At 39.2% G+C, this 20,433-nt stretch overlaps 1 protein-coding gene and 1 non-coding gene across 7 annotated transcripts in view; one reads left to right on the top strand and one right to left on the bottom strand.

Annotated features, from left to right (window-relative positions):
• The window catches only part of PWWP2A (PWWP domain containing 2A), a 34,365-nt gene extending 14,493 nt beyond the window's left edge, over positions 1–19,872 (bottom strand). The window contains exons 1-2 of one of the 6 annotated variants that reach the window (XM_027545789.1): positions 19,191–19,872; positions 1,821–2,785 (exon numbers count right to left, since the gene is read on the bottom strand). In XM_027545789.1, the coding sequence (XP_027401590.1) occupies positions 1,821–2,785; positions 19,191–19,774 (1,549 nt within the window). In that variant the 5' untranslated portion in view covers positions 19,775–19,872. The other 5 variants (XM_027545784.1, XM_027545782.1, XM_027545786.1 and 2 more) reach the window with 5 other exon arrangements.
• LOC113896735 lies at positions 8,446–8,575 on the top strand. The gene has a single exon (XR_003512107.1). It is a non-coding gene; the product is annotated as a small nucleolar RNA SNORA33 (small nucleolar RNA).
• Positions 19,873–20,433: the final 561 nt, after the last annotated feature.

The following is a 20,433-nucleotide window of genomic DNA, read 5'->3' as shown; positions in this document are numbered from 1 at the left end:
TTTTTTTTTCATCTTCTCTATATACTATTACAAAGAATAATTCTCTACCATCCTGAAATTTTTCAAAGCTTTTTGAGAAACACACACAAATAATTTGGATTTAGTCGATTTTATTTACAGCTTGTTTTTTTTTGTTTTTTTTTTTTACATTTCAAAGCATTACACAATTACAGTTTCTCATTTTCTGACCTGCAAACAGATAACCTTAAACGGAAATATTTTTTTAAAAATTATCAAACTAGGTACATCCAGAATGCAACAATTACATATATGACAATTAATTCACAAAGTGTAATTTACCAGGACATATCCTAAGAATTTAGGAACAGCCAGTCAGTCAGGAGAAATCTGACCAAATTTAGCAATCAACTATTTACATATCCAAAGACAAATCTATCTAAACTCCCAAACCAGAAGTTTGAAAGTTTTTGTTAAGTCCCCACTGGACAAGAGAGAGGGCGCGATGATTCAGACCTAGCCAGCCTTGACAGTCTTAATCCTCAGGACTGGGCTGCTTCCCCAGTCTGCACCTTCACAGCAAGCAGCTCAGTTTGTCAGACATCCAAATATCAAACTCCTGTGCCATTATGCACGTATTAAGTACTGATTAATAAAAACTAAGAAGTCATTAAATATCACTATTCCCCCCAGCTCACCAGCCCTTAACATCCCAAATATGCAACCTGTGTCACATAGTGACAGGCGATATTTTATATATGTATGCATCTATGTACACACACATACATGTACATGTGTGTATATACATATACACATACACACAGTACTAGGTACAAATGACAATTAACAGTCCCTGCAAAAATTCATTTTCAGTTGAGGCTATGGCTCCTATGCCTTGTGATGGTTTTAGACTTCAAAACTGAAAAATACTGCTAAAATCTCCTTTCCTAAAGACAAAATTTGATTGCTTGTTCAGTTTAAGCTTCTCTGTCTAAAAATGGCTATAAGATTAAGTATAAAAAAGCAGCCAACTGAGTGCAGTTTCTCTCTCAGGTTTAGCCAAGCTGTCTCATAGAAGTTACCCCTCACTAGACTAGAAAACCTGGGGCGCCTCCCAAAGGTTCTTGCCTACCTTACTGTCCATGTTCACGATTCAAACTGTGTCAGCAGAGCCCGCACTTCAGGGGTCAGCTGCTTGGCAGCCTTAGCTGCCTCTGTGATAGCCTTGCGATACAGGCCCTTTCTCTTCTTATTAAAGCGTGACTGGAAGTTTTCTAAAAAGGGGGAGAGTTGCGAAAGAGCCAGAAAAGATGTTGTTGGAGACCCAAACCATGAAATACGGGCCTCCTGTCGGACTAAAATGCCGCTATCTTTCCGGCTCACAGTTATGGTAAGAATACGGGCTGGCCACCAGGGGAAGCCATATATCTTGGCCCAGACAATGTCCCCTACACATATGGTCCTGCCATCTGGTGTGACGCACTTAGAGACGTTTTTGGAAAAGACTTTCATTTTCAAGGAATTACTGAGCTTTTTCTCTTCCTTCGAAGAGGAGGAAGTGGAGGTGGAAGGTGCATGCATACAGCCTGGAGGAAAATCAAAACTTTCAGAAGAACTACACTCAGAGTTGGAGGATTTCAAATCATCTGTGCTATCAATGCTACACACTGAAGCACTGGAAGAGTCAGACTTCTTTTGATTTAGGGTCATGTAAACAGAGATACTGCTTTTGCTGCCCTTTCTGCCCAGTGTCTGCGGTTCCTCCTGCTCACCAGGCACAAGCACTTCAGTTGTGTCCTGAACCCCACTGCTGGCCTCTTCAGGGCCTGTGGAGGGACTCTGATTTTCTGAAGGGGCCTCACCTGCTGAGCGGGTAGAGGTGCAACGGGACTGGGGCTTGGGTGCCATCTTGCTGCTTCGCATTTTCTCCAGTCCGGTCTTCAGAGAAGAGTCATTTTCTTCATTCCTGTACCTCTGGGGCTTTAAACGAACCCGGGGTGGAAGAGAGCCTGAGCTAGGGTTCTGATACCGACGTGTGAAATGAACTTTTGAATGCGCACTTCTGGATGTAGAGGTTTCACTCTGCTTCTTCTGTGCCTTTTCTTTGGCAATTTTCAGCACTTCCCGAGCTTTTGCATGATCCATGTTTTTATTCTGGAGCACTTTTTTAGTATTTAACTGAGCTTTTGATGTATTTGCCTGAGCAGAAACTTTGACTACTCTGCCTCTGCTGTGAGGAATATTTGAAACCTTAACCACAGCACTTCTTTTCTGGCTTTCATTTTGGCTTCTCCCATCCACCTTATGGTCAGTTTTCAGTTTTTTGTTCACAGTAGTTACACTTTCACTTCTCCGTTTTTTATCTTCATATTTAGAAGGGTCACTTGCACTACCACCTTTCCTAATTTCTTTTTTTTCAGCAACAACACTGTTTTTACACTTGTCACACAAAACTTGCCTGGGTCGTAGTTTAATAGCATTCATTATTGAAGTAGGTTCTTCCCTGTACATTTTTCGTTTGGGTCGCTTAATTTTCCGAGGAGGCGGCTGAGGTATTGATTGGTTATATGTGTCCCTGATAAACAAAGGGGGAGGATAAGGTGCTCCTTCATGGAAGAGAGGTGGTGGTTTGGAAGTCCACAGGCTTTCGGCCAAGCTGAGCTCAGGAGGCGGGACGGGAGAAGGGTCATTGGGAACAGCACCATTCACTTCACACTTGACTTCTGTCCCTTCTTGGAATGTATTACTTTGGAGCTGCATGGCTTCGGGTTTATCCTTATATTCCCTTTTGGGAAATACTGTCACAGGGATCCCATGGGGCCCAAACCTTTGAAAGAAATGAAAGGAAAAAAAGAAACCATTAAGTTAGCATCTACAATTCCATTTCTTGAAAGACCACCTACTGTTTATGTGACCTTCCTTGAAAGCTATTTCACTTTAAAAAACAATCCAAAAACCTACGGATGGACCTCCCCACAAAAGTCCCAAAGCATACCATTCCATTTTTTTTGTCTTACATTTTGGCATACACTCAACAGGAAATACTCAATAGTTGCTCTAAGCAATGCCATGATAGCTGCTGTTATTTCAAATAGATCTTTTCAGTCTTGAATCAGTAAGGAGTTTCTGTCAGACAGCTTAATATTTAATGTCATTTGCTGTAACACTCTCTCAACTAGACATGTCCAATAAATGCAACTATAAATGTGTAGTATATGGATCTTCCTCTGGTTATATAATAGCTTTCAAAAGCTTCACAAAGCAAATTTGGCCTTACCTACTCCAAAATATTGAATCAGTAAAATCCTATCTCAACTTTATTGTTTAAACCCTAAAGATTCACAGGTATTTACTTCTCTACTGTTCTACCCTAGCTCATCCCATTCATCCACCCCGCCCTATCCCCAAGGGGGTGGGGGTGCAGGGAAACAACACAGAAATATTAGAAATTCAGATAACCTCAAAAGCAGAGAGCTACAGAACTATGGCTTTTGAGCTTTTTAAAATCACATCACACATTAAGAAATATCTTCACGTTGCAATCCAATAAAATGTTTATGCATGTATACATGCATGCATACATATGTAAATGCACACAACTGAGCAAAAGCGTCACTAAATACTTAACCTTACAATATGTTATACATAATTGTATTTTTTTCTACTCTGGTCTATTTTCATTTGTTTTGATGCTAGTCAGATGCAGTAAATGGATTTCAGAACTTTACAGATCCAAACCCAGTTTGTGAAGCAATGGTAGAGAACAAAGTCTCTACAATGATCAATTTCTAATAAAACAGGAGTCAAATAACCTTGCTTCTCAGGTGGACTTACTGTGGTTTGATCTGCCTGAGCTGAACATCAAGAACCCTTAAATCTAAACTTGCTATATACGCAGAATCTTGCACATAAAAATAAAAGCACACTACCAATTTCATCAAGTACATGTTAACGTGCTAATTTTAAGCACTAATTGAGTAAAACAGTATTGAACACAATACAGTTCTAATGCCAATCCTCTAAAGCAAAAGTGCGTAGAACCCAAGAACTGGCTTCAAATAGTCAGATGGAACCCCTGACCTTATTAGATGCAAATGTTTTATATAGATCTGTTTTTCTGGAGAATGGTTGAGTCTTGGTTCTCACATTCTCTAAACCATCCTTATGTCCCTGAAAATGTACTGAATTCTTCACTGGAAAGAAATCTTGAGTTCTTAGGGCTACAGATACCTAAACTTGGGCAGGGATACAGGAAGAGCCAACACCAGGATATTTGGTTCCAAGGCCTGAATGGTTTTCTTCCTGAAGTCTTTTGTTAGCTTGACTACCACAAACCAGCAACTTTTAGCAAATATAAGTCACAAAGGAAGAGGAACGCCGTCTTTACCTAGGGTGGGACAAGTTTGGGTCTGTGCTAATCCACAAAGGAAAGACAAATTCCTCTCTATGTCAGACTGCAAAATTAAATTTCAACTGTATACTTCAATACAAAAAAAAAAATTTTTTTTAAGTAGCTTTCTATTCCAGGATAGCATTTTGTACCCAAGTGTTTGCTTCCTGACTACTTAATTGCAACGTACTTTGAGTATTTGCCCTTATACGTAAGTGCTCAACACTTTTTCAAGATGACAGGAAGGCAAAGGTATTTCTGTTTTCTTCTGCAGCGACATAAAAAACTTAATGAGGTGAGACCACTATTTGTATTAACAGAATTCCCTAATTTGTATAAGCCATCATTTTGTCCCATTATACTTTCACTTATTTCTATAATTGAGAAAAGAACAAATTTCCTTCCTTTCATTAGGGATAACTAAACTGCAATCATCTTACTTTGTTTTTTTTTTTTTTTTTAACAACTTTGTATCCTCAGGCAGTCCTGAACCCCTCTAAATTTAGTTTTTGCTTGTATAAAAGAAAATAGCACTATTTCCTACCTTAGAGAATTCAGGGAGGTTAACAGGTCAATAAATGTTAACCATTTTTCAAGTAATTTAATTTTACTTTCAACTAACAATTTACCTGAGTTTCAGATCCTTTTCTGTGTATCTTACGTATCATCTGGCCAATTACTTTACATCTGTTTATGTCAAATAAGCTGTGAAATCTCATATGTCCACCTTCATGCAGTTTTTAATAAGAACATTAGTTTCCCCACTAGATCTTTTGCCTTTCCCTCTCATGCATATACAAGTATTACATATTTTTAATAACATAGGGAAGCACTTGATTGTATAATGATAATGGAAAAAAAAGAGGCCAAAAAAGAGAGGAAAAAAAAGAAAGAAGCCTAACTGGTAATTGTGGGTAGTGGATTGGCAAATATTTTTTAAACTGATAACAAAACTTCCAAAAAGAACCAGAATGATAAATTTAAGAGGAAAAAGGCATCAATGTCCTACTCCATCTTAGTGATCATTTTGGTTACCGTTTCAGGAAGAACACTTAATACCATGGCTGTTTTCAAACTAAGTGTGGAAAGGCTGGTTGCAAAATCAACAGTCATGTCTATTTGTGAGTCATGTCTATGATTTAAATTTTTAAAAATGTGTAAATATATGTAACTGCAGTGCATCTGTCTCATGTAATATGTGTATATACGGGGTCACAGATAAAATACATTCGTTACTATGCTCAAGTATGAAAGCCAATGACTTATGAAACTGTAACCTTAATAAGAATATAAAGTAGCAACAAAACTATGGTCTTCTAAAAACCCTAAAATCTAATTTCTCAAATACAGTTGGGGAAATCTACAACACACCATGACTCAACGGTGTTTGAAAAGGGAGATTCTTAAGCCCTGCCCCAAGACTGAATGTGCAGACTCTCCTAGGCTGGAACACAGGATCTAAATTTTTAGCAAGTATATCTGCTTTACCTTTTTCTAAAGTGAAGATATTTATGTCCCATGTAAATGCTCAAAGGGTGGCCTCAGCAGAGGAAGATTTTAATGATCAGTGGAGAGGAAGAAAGCAGACTAGTATCCCTTGCATGAGCTTTTTCCAAAAGAACTTTTTACAAATACTTCAAGCGTCGAGTAGAAAGATTCAAACCATCTCTCTTTCCCCTCCCCTTCTTTGTGCAGCATGAGGATCTTTATTAACACATTAGCAACAACTCATTCTAACTCCTATCCATTTCCAATCTTTAGTACCCAAATCTTCTAAAGGAAAATTATTCAGGTATTATAGCTTAATTAAAAATAGCTTTTGGATATAAAGTAGACAGGAGACCTCCCTGCCCTACTTCTGTGGATTCCTGTGAATTTAGTTCAGAACTAGTTTAAAACTAGCCATCATCTTAATAATCTAGGAGTAATGAATATCAAAATTCTGAGGGCAAATAATGGGGCTTAATAGTTATTTTGTGTCAAAGCAAGAGAAAATCACTATGAAAAAGAATCTTCAGCCAATGCAGATGTAAACAATTGCTCAGAAAAGAAGTTCAGGCAAGTTAGTTGAGACAGACGCCAGAGTTCCGTTTGAACCAAACCTCCCTCCATTCAAGTGTATGAAGGAAAGACAAAGGGAAACCTCTCTCTCTCAGAATTCTTTTCTCTTATAAAAACCTACAGTAGGAAAAAATTATATGAAATTAACCCTTTTTTTAAAATATCTAGATGTACTTATTTCAAGCAGATGTTTTCAGAAATCTACCTCCCTCCTTAAATCACCAATAGGTTCAATCATAAGGGAGGGAAAACTAAAGCAAGCTGATTTTGGTTCACAGTGCATCTCTGCAAGATTGGTTGTTAGGTCAAATGAAATTAGTTCAATATCAGCTACGTGAGGTAGAAAATTAAAATACAATGTACATATATGCTTCAAAAAATTAAACACATCTACTTCTGAGTATTTAGCCAATAACTGGAAGAAGAAAAAAAAGGTTTCTCAAATATCTCAAAGATATTTGCACACACACATACATAGCAGCATTCACCACAGGCTAAAGATGGAAACAACCCAAATGCCTATTTACAGACAAATGTATAAAGTACAATGCACTATGACTCAGACTTAAGAAAGGAATCCTATCACATGCTACAACATGTATTATCCTTGAAAACATTATGCTAAGTGAAATAAGTCCATCACAAAAAGACAGTACAATTCCACTGATAGTAGTCAAACTCACAGGAGTTACTTAATGGGTACAAAGTTTCAGTTTTTTAAGATAAAAAGTTCTGAAGATCTGCTTCACAACAATATGAATGTACTTAACACTGAACTACATACACTTAAAGAGTATATTTTACGTTTTTACCACAATTAAATTTTTTTAATTGTCTAATGAAGAGGGGCAAGTTTGATGAGAAGCAGTATATTTCCATGGTGATAAAGGAATTATTACTGCAAGGGAAATAGTAATTATGATGGAGAATAACAGAACAACACCCTGACCTGAGAGAAGACTCAAACGGAACATCACCAGTGAGGCCACATGACCACAGACCCGGTGCCCTGAGCACACAACATTGCCTGTTGTGTGAGCCTCTGGTGAGTAAGAACAGGCAACTAAAGGGAGGAAGAGTCCCCATTTCATACATTCTATATTATACTGCAACTAAATGCAGTACATTTACTCAAGGAAAAAGTTTTAAAGGACACTTTTGGGAAAATTGACAAAGTAATGAAACATGAGCTACAAAACAGATAAATGTTCTCTTATCAACATTTCCTGAATTTGAAAACTATGCTGTGGTTATGTAGGAAAATATCTTTGATCTTAGGAAATAAATGCTCAAATATTAAGGGGTAAGAGAGATGATGTATGCAACCTACTCTCAAACAGTTCAAGAGAAAAACGTGTTTATATAATGAATGATAAAGCAAATGTGGCAAAACGTTAAAAATCAGTGCAGCTAGGATAAAAGAGTTTAAGTTCTCTATTTTGAGATTATTTCAAAGTGTAAAAATTATTCTAAAAAGTATAATCTTAAATTTAGTTTACACCTCAGTTCCCTCAAAACTTTCAAGCAGGGAACTTCCCTGGTGGTCTAGTGGTTAAAACTCCAAGCATCCACTGCAGGGTGCACGGGTTCGGTCCCTAGTTGGGAAACTAGGGATGCTGTGGCACAGACAAGACAAGGAGGAAAAAAATTAAAACCTCCAAAGAAGTATATAAAAAAGAAAATTTGTTCTGCTTAAACATAAATGCCCACAAACTCACCTCAAGTACCACTAAGCACAAAATCTATTCAAATACAAGTATGCTAATTAGTCAGATAGTATAAAACTAGTTCCCAGCCCTAGGATCAACTGCAGTAGGTGAGACAGAATGCATGAGTCCCTGCTAAAAAAGGGTTCTAGACCAGAGGGAAAGAAAGCACTGAGGATTAGTGGCTAGGCAATGAGCCTTGCAATAGACTATACCTGGAAGGGCCCAAGCAGATTAAGTAAAGAGCAAAACAGGAGTGGCAGAGAGTGGTTGCCTGTTTTTGAATGTTGGTAACCAACTACAGTTAGGTTTTAAAAAAGCAAAAAACTTAAGCCAGCCAAAGAATCTGCTTACCTGAATGTGTTTCTGCAGAAATTTAGAAAATGCTGGCAATAGGAAAGCCATGTTACGAGCCTTAAAGACATTGAAGTCATTAAGGTCCCTGAAAATGGCTACAAGGCATTTTAATGGTGGGAAATACTTAATAAGATGTGCTATTTTTTTTGTAAAGTGAAAGTGAAGTTGCTCAGTCGTGTCTGACTCTTTGCAACTCCGCGGACTATAGCCTACCAGGCTCCTCCGTCCATGGGATTCTCCAGTACTGGAGAATTCCAGTACAGAATACTGGAGTGGGTTGCCATTTCCTTCTCCAGGGGATCTTCCAAACCCAGGGATTGAACCCGGGTCTCCCACATTGGAGGCAGACGCTTTAACCTCTGAGCCACCAGGGAAGCCCCTTTTTCTTTCTTTTTTTTGTAAAGCTTCACTGTAACTAGTGCTAACAACTTGGGAGTTTGTAAATTTTAGTAAAGCCACATTTGTTTTTTAGAAAAAAAATAAAAAAGCAAAAAATAAAAAGCCAACAGGTGATAAGATGCAGCACAGGAATTACCCATCAGCAAACTGACACCCCCTTCCATAGGAGACAGTTCAGAGGCTTACACAAGCAATAAAACACAGATAATCCATATAGTGGGAAAAGAGGACATGTTGATGAGCGTGTGTATGAGGGAGGGTTAGGTAAGAGTGCAAGGGAAGAAGAGTACTAGTCTCCTAAAAAGACAATGCCAGTGCAGGTTTCTGATTACATAGTGATGGGACCAAAAGTACAAATCACTTGTTAAAAAGTTCAGCTGTTCTAGTCTGGTCCCACCATTTAATAAGTGAAAAGAACACAAAACATCTTCCGTTCCCTAAGTTTGAAATTTGTCTTCATCAAAAGTGAGCCCTTTTCAATTATGTTTTAGAAGCATGTAATAAGCAGGACTAAATTTCCCAAATGACACTGTAACTTTCTCTTCATGACAAAGCCCATAATTCCCTCAAAATCCACCTGCCCCAAGGGGTTACTGGAAGAAAAAATTGAGACACATCCCTCACCATCCATCATGAAAACTCCTACTTATCTCACTCCTTCATAAAATATAAATGTCATCCTTCCTTATTAAAATGGGAAAGTTATACTTCACCAGTATTACTTGAAGCTTACAGATGTTTTCAAGTTATTTGAAGATGCAGATTATACTGCAGGCCACAATGCATTAGGTTGGGTGGCTATTCAAGCAAACCTATTTAAATGACTGTAACAGCTGCTGTCATCTTAGTTCTGCCACTTAATAGCTACTTCATAAAACTATGAATAGTTAACAACTATATAGTACTTTGTGCTAGGCACTATTCTATTTACAGCAACTGATTAATCATCACAATTTGTAGCTGATGAAAAACTAAAGCACAGAGTGTAATGACATTCCCAAGATCACATAGCTAGTTAGCAGTACAGCCAAGATACAAATCCAGGCAGTTGCCCCCAAAATCAGAATCTTAACCACACTACTGCTGCTTCCCCTTACTTCATCAAGCTACTTAACCCCTCTCCTCCACCTCTAAGGGAGTGGAGGAGCTAACAGGCCCACATACTGTTTTCTGAACCCCATCGAGGTGGACAGGCCTCAGAATTTTTCCCAGCTTTCAAAAGATAATAAGCACTGATTCATCAAGCATATTACTAGTTCAGCGGTGAAATGAAACAACTTCACGCTAAATGGGATAAACACATATAATATCCTCATATAACTTCAGTCAGGTTAGGTTTTGCCACCAAAAAATTTAACAGAAAATTGGTTTCAGAGCTTTTTCAATATTGGAATTGAAGTAACTTGATAGAATTGTCAAGATTAATTAAGAGTATAAATAATTACTGTATACTAGGCCTGGTGGGCTGCCGTCTATGGGGTCGCACAGAGTTGGACATGACTGAAGTGACTTAGCAGCAGCAGGTATAATATATGGTAACTATTATTATAGTAAAATTAATACATATCTGAGACTTCCCTGGTGGTCTAGTTGTTAAGACTCTGCATTTAACTAAAGGGGGCATGGGTTTGATCCCAGCTTGGGGAACTAAGATCCCTGGTTGGGAATCTGTACAGCCTAGCCTAAATAAATAAAACAATATTTAAAAAATAAAATATATTCAATTTTGTTAACTGAGTAAATGGATATTTTTAATTAAAAGCCCCAAGTATTATAAAGGCAATCTGCAAGGACTGTGGGTACCCAAATGGGTGAGGGAGGGAGGGAAGATGACTTTAGCAACATAAAAACAAAACATCCACATATTATGAACAAGAATGCCAGGAAAAATTAACTAGGGGTGGGGAGCATGGACAGGCTGCATAAGTTTTAAAAGAACATCTCTGTAATCCTAAGGATCTACTCCATCTTCTGAAAAGTCCATGCAATTCCCTTTCATAAATATAGTTTTTGGAGGAAAAGAAAAAAGAGGTTAATCGTGAATAATTTAGAGTTTAAGCTCCCACTCATATACCTTCAACTAATCCTCTGAAATAGGGGTCCCCAACCTCTGGAATCTAATGCCTGATGATCTCCAGTGAAGCTGATACAATAACAATAGAATCAAGTGTACAGGAAATGTAATGCACTTGGATCATCCTGCAACCACCCCCCGACCCCAGTCCAGGGAAAAACTGTTCCATGAAACCAGTCTCTGGTGCCAAAAGGCTGGTAACTGCTGCTCTAAAAACAACTACTTACCTGGATATTCTGGAAATATGGAAACAACTATAAAGAAAACACACTTCCTTCTTTTTCAAAGCAAAATGGTCATAACATCTGTATGGTACTCAAATTATTTAACTCCCTAACAGTAAATTCTTTTAAAATAACCATCCAAGAAAATGATAATGACCATGAAGCGGCAAAACGTTTTTAAGAGCTGACAAATCTTGACTTCACTTTTGTATAACATCACTTAGAGAAAGATACTTGAAAATGAACACTGGTATAATAAAAGAATCTTAATTATCAACAAAATACTCATCAGTTTTCAAACACTTGGAAAGAATTCCCTTGGTCCTGGCTCTAAGACACCAATACATAGTCTTAAGTTCTCTATGTTTCCATTATTATTTCTATGTACTTTTGATATTTCTGTATTATATCCAATAGGATCTATCACACAGAGGTCTAAGTTATTTCTCAATGGATGGACTTTTTTAAAAGCAACTAATTCAATTAATTTCACTATTTCTGTTTTACCACAAACAGGTTTCCAACAACTTACTATAGGTTAGTCTTTAAAGTCTTTTCCAACTCAATCATCCAGCACTTAATCAATGTGATCTTGTGCTCAACAAGCTTCCAATCTGACATTTTGTGATTCCTCCCATGAAGTAGACTCCACTGTTGCCAGGACCAGGCCAACCAAGGCACAACATTTAAGACCTAGGACCATATATGAAGAAGAAACCCCATTTTCAAAAATGCCCCAAAGAGTTCACTAAATTGAACTAACTGAAAAGCAGCTCACAATTTAAAGTCAAGCAGCTACTCTTGGTGGCGTGAGAACAGAGCGCTCTGCCATTCCTACCTAGTAGGGTAACTCCCCACCACAATTGTAAGCTAAATGACAATGGGAAAAAATAGTTATATGTATTCGAAGTAGAACAAGGCTGTTTGTAAATCTTAAAGAATTGTATGTCATTCAAAAACGCATCCTCGGGGACTTCCCTGATGGTCCAGTGGTTAAGATTTCGCCTTCCAATGCCGGGCAAGGAGGTTCGATCCCTCCTTGGGAAGTTAAGATCCCACATGCCTCTTGGCCAAAACACCAAAATCTAAAACAGAAACAATATTGTAACAAATCCAATAAAGACTTAAAAAAAAAAAAAAGGCTCCTCAGTGCTTTCCTATTCAAATCACAAAATGTAGTTCTCAGAAACCACTGTGACTATCAGCTGTTCATCTTATTCCATGAGCAAAAAGGTGTCTTCGATACACCTGCTAATTCCTACCACTTATAGTTTTAGGCAATTAACTTAATCTCTGAGCCTTGGTGTCTTAATCTGTGAAATGAAGATTAATAGAATTTAACTTCATTGGACTTCCTAGAGTAAAATGAAACAATATCTACAAAGTACCTGGCACAGTGCCTCGAATGGGAGTGGGAAATACATAGTAACTATTGTTAATTATAGAAAGTAAAGCTTAGCAACCTTTTTAAATGGTGGGAATAAGCAGAAAAGAGAAGTCAAATATTATAGGAATTATTTGTTTTAAAAAAGGCTAAAAGACCCCACAATTTTGTTAAGGCCACTTGGTCCAAAGGTAAAGAGACAAAAATTGACTTCTTAAACTTCTAGTAGGCAACCAGACTTAGGGAACAATTTGCAAGTCTAATTACCAGTTCTACACAAAGGATCTGACCTGCCACCCAAGTGGCCCATGTATTGCTTACTTTGTAACTACATTCCAGTCAAATTACCCAATAACTTTAAAAACAGGTTTAACAAATTTATGGTCCTACTATCTTGGCAAAACTACCCCTAAAAGTCAGTTATCTCCAAATATGCTCTAAGAGTCATCTGTATCAGAATCAGCTTGTTAAAAACAAATTGGTGGAGCGAAGCTCAGAAATCTTAAAGCACATTTGTTTTGAGAAAAACTGCTCAAAAGATTTTAGCCAAAACATTCTCTATTAAATCCATCCAGAGTATAATTTAACCTCCACTTTCCTGCATGATCTGCCACTAAAGCAAGCTCTGTTCTGGTGTGCCTGAACTAATGAGGGAATTAAGATAGAATGGGACCAATAAATATCAAGAAACAAGGATGTACTTCGGAGGCACAAGTTAACTACTAAAAATATCTTTCATTTTTAATCAATGTGAAATTAACTCAGCCATAACAGAGAAGATGAACACAAATTCTTTAATGGCCCCCCGCAGAAAAGCTGATCTCAGGAAGATTAAACTTAGTTCCATCAAGAGCATTGCTTTAAGACAGTACACAGTGAAGTATGGTCTTATTCACACATAAAAGGCTGAAATTTAACCTCATTTTATTGGAGACCCAACTCCAATAAAACATGCCTGGCATAATTTGTGTGTAACACATCTAGTTATCTAGTCTACAAAATTCATTTTCAATACTATGATATTACAAGATTCTTTACATTCAAACTAGACTTTTAATGTTCAATAACTAATCACTTCCAAAAAAAATCACTGTAGTCCAACCAGCAATGAAGAGTTCACCCTCAATACAATATATATACAAGTACAGCAGTGGCTGTCCTAAAGCTGCCTGGGTCAAAGTGATTGGCACTCATCTCTACGCTATTTTACTGTCGAAATTCTTTATCAACACATTTGGATATAAGCAGAATAATCAAAAATATTTTTAAGTGTTTTAAATATGCACAACTCAACACAATCATTCAAGCATACTACTTCAGGGCCTAAATTCTCAGCCTGGACACTTAGCATAAGCTACTCATACCACTACTCACTGCTTCACCAGAATGGCTGTATATTTTTCCCACCAAAAGTAGGGCTATTGCACCATACGTTTCATGATGTCTGTAAAGAAAAAAAATTATTGTCTTGGTTTATATTTCCTTAAAAAAACAAGTAAATGTATAAATTGTCTTAAGAATTTAGTGAAATCTGAAGTTGTCTATTAAGAAATCACCTCAGTTCTTATTAATGTAACCTGCATATACAAAAGTCAGTTTTATAAAAGATCATTTCCAAAATACAACTAGCTACAATCTTTAATAAGTACGTACCACAAAATTAAAAATGCACAAGGACTTTTAAGCGTTAAGCATTTACTTCATGATCCCTTAATTCATATCAGTTCCCAAAATACGGGATCAGAAAGATTTTTTAGGACTTCAACGTAGCTTTATAACTTTAAAGATGTGAAGAATAGTAACAAACAGTTTAAAGATCCCTCTTATAGAAAGAAACCACAGGTTTCATACATATGTCCCTTCAAAAGACTCAGTGGTAAAGAATCTGCCTGCCAAGCAAGAGACCTGAGTTTGATCCCTGGATCAGGAAGATCTCCTAGAGAAGGAAACAGCAACCCACTCCGGTATTCTTGCCTGGAGAATACAATGGACAGAGAAGCCTGGTGGGGCAAAGAGTCAGTCACAACTTACAGAAAGACTTATTTTGTTTCAAGTATAGATTGAGAAGCCTGAGAAACTACATGTTCAGAAGCTCTGGCTGAAGGCTTTTGCCCTCAGCAAGTTATCTTGCCTGGTTAAACTTTTCTATGTTTGGAATTACTAAAGTTGGAGGTGTGTTTAAGGGAGAGGCCTAGAAGTCTGCAGGCAGGCAAAAGATATCGTATCATTTCTACTGACCCAAAACAAGGCCCTTGGGGGCCTGTAGGGGGCTACAGTTGTCCCATCTGTTTACTCCTGAGGGAAAAGAACTATTTTTAAAATGTTATGGAAATGCATCCAAGGGGATGCAATTGGAAGAAAGTCACAATGTGGAAAATTCTACCAAAAAGGCTATGGATTAACAAATAAACTGCAAGGGAATAAAAGTAATGGTAGGAGAACTACAGATGAAAACCTTAAGGAACTTAACCAATTGCAATGTAATAAACTTTACTTGAATTCTGATTTGAACAAAACTTAGATGTTAATTTTGAGACGCTGACTGCATATTATGATGTGAAGGAATTGCTACTATATTAGATATGACAAAAGTAGTACAGTTAAAATTTTAAAGTCCTTATCTTTTTAGAGATCTGTACCAAAATATTTATGGTAAAATGATGTTTACGATTTGCTTCAAAATAACCCAGTGGAGGTGTGTGTATGATAAAACAAATCTGGCTAACAGTTGACATATGTCAGAGCAAGGAACATCCACTTACCATAATACCATGGATGTTTATTTACCATAAGAAAATTAAATATTGTACAACCAATGATTATTCTGTCTAAAATAAGCATTAAGACAGTTTAGCAACCTGAAGGAATGTTTACTATATAATACTATATAATGCTAGATGAAGAAACAAACGTACCAAAGTCAAAATTTCAAAAGCATAAGGTTAAGGAAGAAAAGACAATAGGAACACCAAACTACATTTGGGAGTTACCTGATTACTTTATCTGCTTGTCATTAGACTTTGCTAAAGGAGACAGGGTTAATTTAAACTACCTAAGAGGGCTGAGGATAAAATAGTGGATATGCCTAGAATAAACTAAATAATGCAAGCCTCAACTTAAAGCCATTCAGTTTCAAACAAATACTCCACTACACAATATCTGTTCTAACTAGATATTCAAATATCCTCATTTTTAGGGTGACCATGTTTTTTACTTGCCAAAGCAAGTTACTTTGAATAAAGAAAGGAGATCAACAATCAAACCAGGTACAGGAAACCAGGTACCTGTGTAGGATGGTACAGGAAAACCAGACCACTTGGTCACCCTATTTAGGTCTATAAATTGAGGTGTAAAGTTTGTTTGCTTATTTGTGTGTAAAGTGAATTGCCTTAAGTCAAAATGAATTAGCCTCATAAAGACTAGATAGAGACTGAATCCCAGACAGGCAAAGAGATTTGCCCAAAGTCAAGGTATTAACTGGAGAGGCAGATGCTAGAAGTCAGCACCCATGTACCCTGAAACTCTGTCCAGATCAATGTACCATTCAGCACCACTTTCTTTTCTTTAGGTTTTGTTTTTTTTTTTTTAATTACATGTGTCCTGCTCCTTTTCCACAAAAAGATTCTCTTCAAAAATGTCTTCTTCAATCAAATAATTCTAAAAATAAAGGAAAAAATAATTCAATGACAGGAAGGTAAAGAATGTCAAGCAAATGCTTACAAAAAGCAGACTCTTGATCAAGCCACATATATATATATAAAATCCTGTACTCTAGGATCAGACACTCTTGCTACATGAACAACTCTTCCAACTTTGAAAGACATTTCTGTGCCACACGTCAGAATAAAAAAATTAATAAAAGCATGAACTGGCCCATTGGAAGACTGAAGAAAAGCACGTACTAGGAGGCACCTAGTAGCCTCCCAAATGTTCATTATTTTCTGACATCTCACTGAGGAGGCAAGAACCAAGGCCTCAGAGTTTACTCCGTTCCCAGTATACAGCTATGAAAACGGGGAGTCTCCAGAGCAGGTATGGCTATGAGCTGACTAAAAATATCTGCCTGGCTCCAACATACACAACCTCTGTATTATCCGATATAGCTATTAACAGAAGGATAAGCATATATTTCAGAAGCATGCACTTCTTTACTTACTACTTAACAGGAAATTTGCCAGCCCAACTGCCTTTCTAATATGAAATTAGAAAATGCACAGGCTTTAGAATCAGATCAACTACATCTGAATCTTTGCAATTTACAAGCTAAATAACTGGCCAAACTGATGGAATTTCCTCTCATATAAATGAAAAATACCCCCAGAATTGAAGCATGAGGTTCAAAGCCTGTTACTTAACAGGTACTCAAAAAAAAAAAAACAGGGAAGCTCTTGTCTTAATTTTTATGGAGTCCAGTTGATTCGCAGTGTGTGTTCATTTCAGGTGTACAGCAAAGTGATTTAGTTATACAGTCTATTTTTTTCATATCCTTCTCCCATATAGAGGAAGCTGTTGTTATTTCTACCTAAAGGTTTCACTCAATGGCCAATTCAAATAGGAAACAACTTATTTTTATTTATCTCTTGGTCATGCGGCCTTGTGGGATCCTAGTTCCCAGAGCAAGGATGGAACCCGGGTCCAGACAGTGAGAGTGCAGAATCCTACCCACTGATCGGAGAAGGAATTCCTGATACAAACTATTTTTAAAGCAACTGATGACTATACTCACAGTCTTGGTAAAATCTGTAAAGATTTCTCTCCTGGATCATCACTTTAACCCCAAAACTGTGCATGAAAGTATGCAAAGTATGCAAAGATTACAAAATAATATTGGCAGATCTATTTTTCCAAATTATATTATGAAAGGATATTCAACTAATCAATCACTGACCCAATACTTCCTCAAAGAGCTAAATTTTAAAAACTGTTTTATTTCCTCACCACTTCCATAATGTGTATGCTTCCCATGTACGTTTCTAGGAGGGTCAGATTGTGTCTCATACATATAGTATTCAGAATAGCTAGGAGGGTGCCTTACATAAATGTGCTCAACAAATATTTGTGGAATGAAAAGTTAATATGGTTCCCTTAATGGCTTTTTAAAAAATACTTTAATGACAGGATCTTTTCATTTCAAAACATTAAAATGTAAAAGGTTCATAACAAGAGCTACAAAAGCTGCTGTTCATTAGAAGTACTGTAGGTAAAACAGAACTGCAATTTCCTATGAAAGAAAAATTTTAAAAACAAACAAAACACCTGGACAATGAGCACCTCAAAACAGGAAAGCAATATGGATTCCATTTCCAGAAACAACTTACCTTTTTGCACCTTCCTTTTGCAGATTTGAAATCCAGATTCTCACACAATCACTGCCCTTCACTTCTGTTTGATTCAATAGCATACACACTACTGACCATACATTCTCTCGCTTGCTAATAAACACATCAGTAGAAAGCACACTGGTCTTATTCTGCTTTCTGTTTTACGAAAACAAAAGTGCAAAAGTCCTAACCCAAAATTCTTTATAAATGAAAAAACTAAAAAAAATTTTTGAGAAGTGTTTGCGGTAATGGTAAAGGCTCCCATCTTTTCCCATACTTCTATTACACACTTCTTCCCCAAACAAGGAAAGATTCTTGTGTCTTGATGGGAGGGCAAGCAGTTAAAAGCAAAACACACTAAAATAAGCCATTTCTAAACAGGTGAAATACCATCAGTGTGTGTGCTGTTGCAGGAAACAGAATGGAGAGCCGTGAATGGGAGTCTCTGCACTTCATATCTGCAAAAGAAGAGAATAAAAAGGTTAACTTAATTCTAGACTCAGAACACAGTATCTTCACCTGTATAAACCAAAGCCCCAAAACAACCTAATGTAAGAAATGAAAATGTGCTAAAGAGGTTTATTAGTGAACTCAACCATTCAAACTGTATCCAGTTTTAGAAGTTAGTATTTGAACACTTATACCACATCATCTTGATATTAAAAATTAAATAACAAAAATCCCATCTCTTCTTTAAACTTCTCTTAAAATTTATCGTAATTACCCAAATATGCTTCCGTATTGAACAGTTATATAGGGGGAATTAGTTCTAACATTGAGATTAACAATCAAAAGGCTCATTTTGAATAAATGCTCTTCCCTTTATAAGGAGTGACAGTTAACGTTTCCGGAACCCCAACGCACACACCCCTTTCTCCAACCTCATTAAAGATTAATTTCGGAACACAGCAATCTCCCCCACCCTGTATCCCGTACTCTGCGAAAATTCTTCTGCGTTTTGCATTAACCCACCCGACTCAGTGTGGGTGAGCCAGGGTCAGGTGTGAAAGGAGGCTGGGACTGGGGTTGGGGGGGGAGGGTGAGACCCAGGAGCCCCTCAAGCACTCGCGCCCCCCACCTGGAGGCACACCTGCCTCCAGGCGCCCACCTGGGGCAGGGATCGCCCTTTCGCGGCCCCGCGCCCCTGCCCCACTCGGAGCGCGCGCCACGCGCCGCGCGGTACCCGAGGGCGGCGCAGGCGGCGGGACGCCTGAGAGGCGGGAGCCGGGTGTAGATGGGCAGCCTGGACTCGCTCCCTCCCCGGGGACCGAGCGGGCCGGGGCGTCCCGGGGGGCTGCTGGGGGCGGGCGCGGTACCTTTTGGACAAATCCATGAGGACCCCGGAGAAGAGCTTCTCCCCGAGGCGGAACGACACGACGAGCGCGTCCTCAATGATGTGGTCCAGCGTGACCCGCACCTCCGAGCCGGGGATCAGTTGCGACACCGCGGAGTCCCCGCCCGCCGGCGGTACGAGAGCCGGGGCTGCTGGCTGGGGCAGCGGCGGTTCCTGGCGCTCCTCGGGAGCCGGGGGCTCCTCCGGCGGCGGTACAGGAGAAGGTGGCAAGCTGGGCCCTTCCGGAGGCGCGGCTGCCCCCGGTTCCACTACTCGAGCGGGCAGCTTCTCCTCAGGCTCCAGCTCCAGCCCCGCCGCCTCCGGGCTGCGGGCGAGCTCCCCCGGCGGCGGCGGCGGCGGCGGGAGCGGCGGTTCATCGGCCTGAGGAGAGGACTGCTGCCCGTCAGCCTCTCCGTCCGGCACAGATGCTTCAGTAGCCGTGACCGGGAGGGGGTCAGTGCCGGCCTCGCTGCCGGGGATGGGCTCCATCTCCGGCTCGGCCTCGCCGGCGCCCCCCTCCCCGGGGGACGCTGCAGTCGCTGCCGCCTCTGCAGCCACGGCCGCCATTTTCTTCCTGGCTTCTCCCTCCTCCAACTCGGGTTGTAGCGGCGGCGGCGGCAGCGCTGTTTGGTTCCCTAGGCCTTCCCCTCCCTCCAGCAAACAGTTTTGTCCCGCCCTCACCCCGATGCTCGTTATTGGCACCGCGCCATTGGTCCTGCCCTACACCCCTCCCACACTTGTGACACTTCATTGGTCAGGTGGGAATGTCTATCATTCAGTCGGTCCAGCCTTCTCATACAGAGTAGGAACTTCTCATTGGCCAGACGAGTTGTCAAATGCCGAATCTTAGAGGAGAAGTGGGGGGGCGGGCTCAAAGGGGGAGGGGGAAGTCACAAAAGCTGAGCCTTGTACCTATCGCCTCTTTTTATTGGATGGAAGAGAAAGTAAAGTCTTATGGTTGGCCTATGCTCCTGCCCATTATCAACCAGGTTTTCTCGGAGGTGGGATAAAGGAGGGAATCACGTGGCGTGCCTGTTCTTTCAAAGGCTACAGAGGGGAGGAGTAACGAGGTAATGAGGGAGGGGAACCGCTTCCCAAGACTCTCTGCGCAGAGGTCCTTAGAATAAATGTTATTTCTAGGAGCGGACCTGCTTGCGGCCGAGTGTGGGCAAGAGAAGCTTCTTTGGGAAGGACAACTAAAGTTTGAAGATAATTCTACGAACACT

The sequence above is a fragment of the Bos indicus x Bos taurus genome, chromosome 7, assembly GCF_003369695.1.
Source record: "Bos indicus x Bos taurus breed Angus x Brahman F1 hybrid chromosome 7, Bos_hybrid_MaternalHap_v2.0, whole genome shotgun sequence".
Lineage (NCBI taxonomy): Eukaryota > Metazoa > Chordata > Mammalia > Artiodactyla > Bovidae > Bos > Bos indicus x Bos taurus.
Note: the sequence above shows the minus strand (reverse complement) of the source record. Positions and strands in the feature narration are given on the sequence as shown.